Source organism: Triticum dicoccoides, unplaced genomic scaffold (genome assembly GCF_002162155.2).
Source record: "Triticum dicoccoides isolate Atlit2015 ecotype Zavitan unplaced genomic scaffold, WEW_v2.0 scaffold169820, whole genome shotgun sequence".
Lineage (NCBI taxonomy): Eukaryota > Viridiplantae > Streptophyta > Magnoliopsida > Poales > Poaceae > Triticum > Triticum dicoccoides.
The window spans coordinates 1-2,247 of record NW_021220833.1 but is presented as its reverse complement, the minus strand read 5'-3'; the positions used below and the strand labels follow the sequence as shown (position 1 = coordinate 2,247).

The 2,247-nt window shown below is 49.6% G+C and overlaps 1 protein-coding gene across 1 annotated transcript; it reads right to left on the bottom strand.

Moving 5' to 3' along the window:
- Window positions 1-384: 384 nt before the first annotated feature.
- On the bottom strand, window positions 385-1,521 carry LOC119344470 (proline-rich protein 4-like). The gene is made up of 2 exons (XM_037614887.1): window positions 1,336-1,521; window positions 385-1,232 (listed from the first exon to the last, which is right to left on the bottom strand). Exons 1-2 carry the CDS (start codon window positions 1,475-1,477, stop codon window positions 751-753), a joined length of 624 nt encoding a protein of 207 aa, XP_037470784.1. The 5' UTR covers window positions 1,478-1,521; the 3' UTR covers window positions 385-750.
- Between the last annotated feature and the right edge of the window lie 726 nt (window positions 1,522-2,247).

The window sequence follows — 2,247 nt, the reverse complement described above, 5'->3', positions numbered from 1 at the left end:
GATGATGTTCACCGGGTCAGATGTCCGCGGACATTTGGTGTCGTCTCTTAAAGATACCCTAAGGCAGGCATCTTCTATATCTAAATAGCTAGCCCCCACTAACATATTTCTCTCAACATGCAAGCATGACACCTCATCATTCAACATGCATAGGAAAGGCCCACCTTAACATGCAACTATGCATATTAAAAATCCACTTCAACATGCAAACATGCATGCATGTAAAATTTCATTCTATTATGGTATTAAATTTAATTCTTATATAATTTTAGAAACTATTATTTCAAATATTTATGTTCCATTTAACCAAAATCTCACTAAAACACTGCAAAAATATTCTCGCAACAACGTGCGGGGCATCATCTAGTATGGGGAAAATGAGTGTACGTGGTTGATTCAGATATAGGAACTTCTCATTACAAAAATTCAATATTACAAACCTTGTAAAAACTGACCCATCACCTGTACATTTGCCTGACACACATACTTATCCCTCACAACTGTTATTCTGAATATGATACTTCCTTCGTCCCAAAATTCTTGTTTTAAATTTGTCTAAATACGGATGTATCAAATCACGTTTTAGTATTAGATACATCCGCATCTAGACGAATCTAAGATAAGACTTTTAGGACGCAGGGGTATAATAAGACCAAGCTAACCCGCGCACATAAATAGCAACGTCACTCACTCCCTGATAGCAACAAGGCATGAAATTTCACTGTTGTGCCCGATGATGGTATATCGGAGTCAGTGGTGTCCGTGGTATCCCCCGCCGCCGCCGTAGGTAGGCGTGGGAGGGATGGGGTGGTAGTCTGGGTGGGGCTCTGGCTTGGGCTCCGGCTTGGGCACGGGGCCGTAGTCAGGGTGGGGCTGGGGCTTGGGCTCCGGCTTGGGTGGCACGGGCTTCTTGTGGTGGAAGTGCTCGATGATGTGCTTCTTGATTGGTCCGCATAGGGTCGCGGACGCGCACTCTGGCGATGCCACCGTGTCCGTCTTGGCGCCGGCCACAACACCAAAGGTGGTGCCCTCGGACACCGGCACGATCTTGGATGGCTTCTGGCCGGAGCACGGTGCATTGGAGGCGGCGCTGTGGAGCTGTGCGACGCAGTCGGCGCCATGGAGATCGGCGGCGAGGGGCACGCTGAAGGCGCCGGTGCCGTCGAGGGCACCCACCGCCTTGCTCTCGTACTCGCCGTCGATGTTCTTGCATTTGATCGCCACCTGGAGACCTGAAGTACGTTGACGGCAGGAGGACAACCATGAGCCGATCTTCATCTATATATGTGTGTGTGCATCGTAAATTTGTAATACGTACGTATCTTGATAGCTTACCCTTGAAGGCTTCCTCAGCCTTGATGTTCTTCCTGGTGCAGTCGGCGCACTTGGCCAGGCCGACGACGACTGACGCTGCCTCGGCGTTGGCGACGGCGATCGCCAGCAGGACGGCGAGGACAAGTGCTCTCGGAGCTGCCATGCCTGAACCTCTGAATCGCACTGCCACTTGCTTGGCTGTGTGAAGTGGCTGATGGATGAATGGATGTAACAGGCGACGCATGGCTTTTATAGGCCTCCGCATTGATCGGCACAGCTCGATGGGTGATCTGGCTGCATGCACAGTGACCGGCGACGTGATGCGTGACAACGAGAGGCCGGCTAACTCACCGAAATTTCAGATGGCGAGTTAAATACCGCGCCCGCTGCATGATCGGATCGGCCGGTGCGTGTGCCTCCACGTCGCTGTTGGTGATGGACCTGGTTCGGTGTTGGAGTACGTAGGTAGGCACCAGCAACGTCTCTCGGCATGCACATGCATTTGCGTGTGTGCATGCATGCATGCAGCGTAAGTTAGAAGTAGTAGTACTACCCTGTTTGCTGGTGGTAAACTGGTGTTGGACCGACATCACATAATTGCTGCAGAGTGCATGACTGCATGCCCATTTGGGGAGCAGTGAGCTTGCGGTGAACTGCAAAAACGGCTTGCATCAAGTTGCATAGGGACTAGAATGTTACATATGAGCAGTTTCTAATTATGTTTAATCAAAGAAAAAACAGATAGAAGATGATCAACATAGTGACACAATATTCAAACAATAGAAGTTTTTTTGAACACAGTACAGACGCAGACACTCATGCATACATACGCACATACACTCACTCATATAAACGCATGGATGCACACCCTACCCCTATGAGCACTTGCGAGAGACTGAGCCGGCACATCATCTTGAGTTTGACGCCATAGTT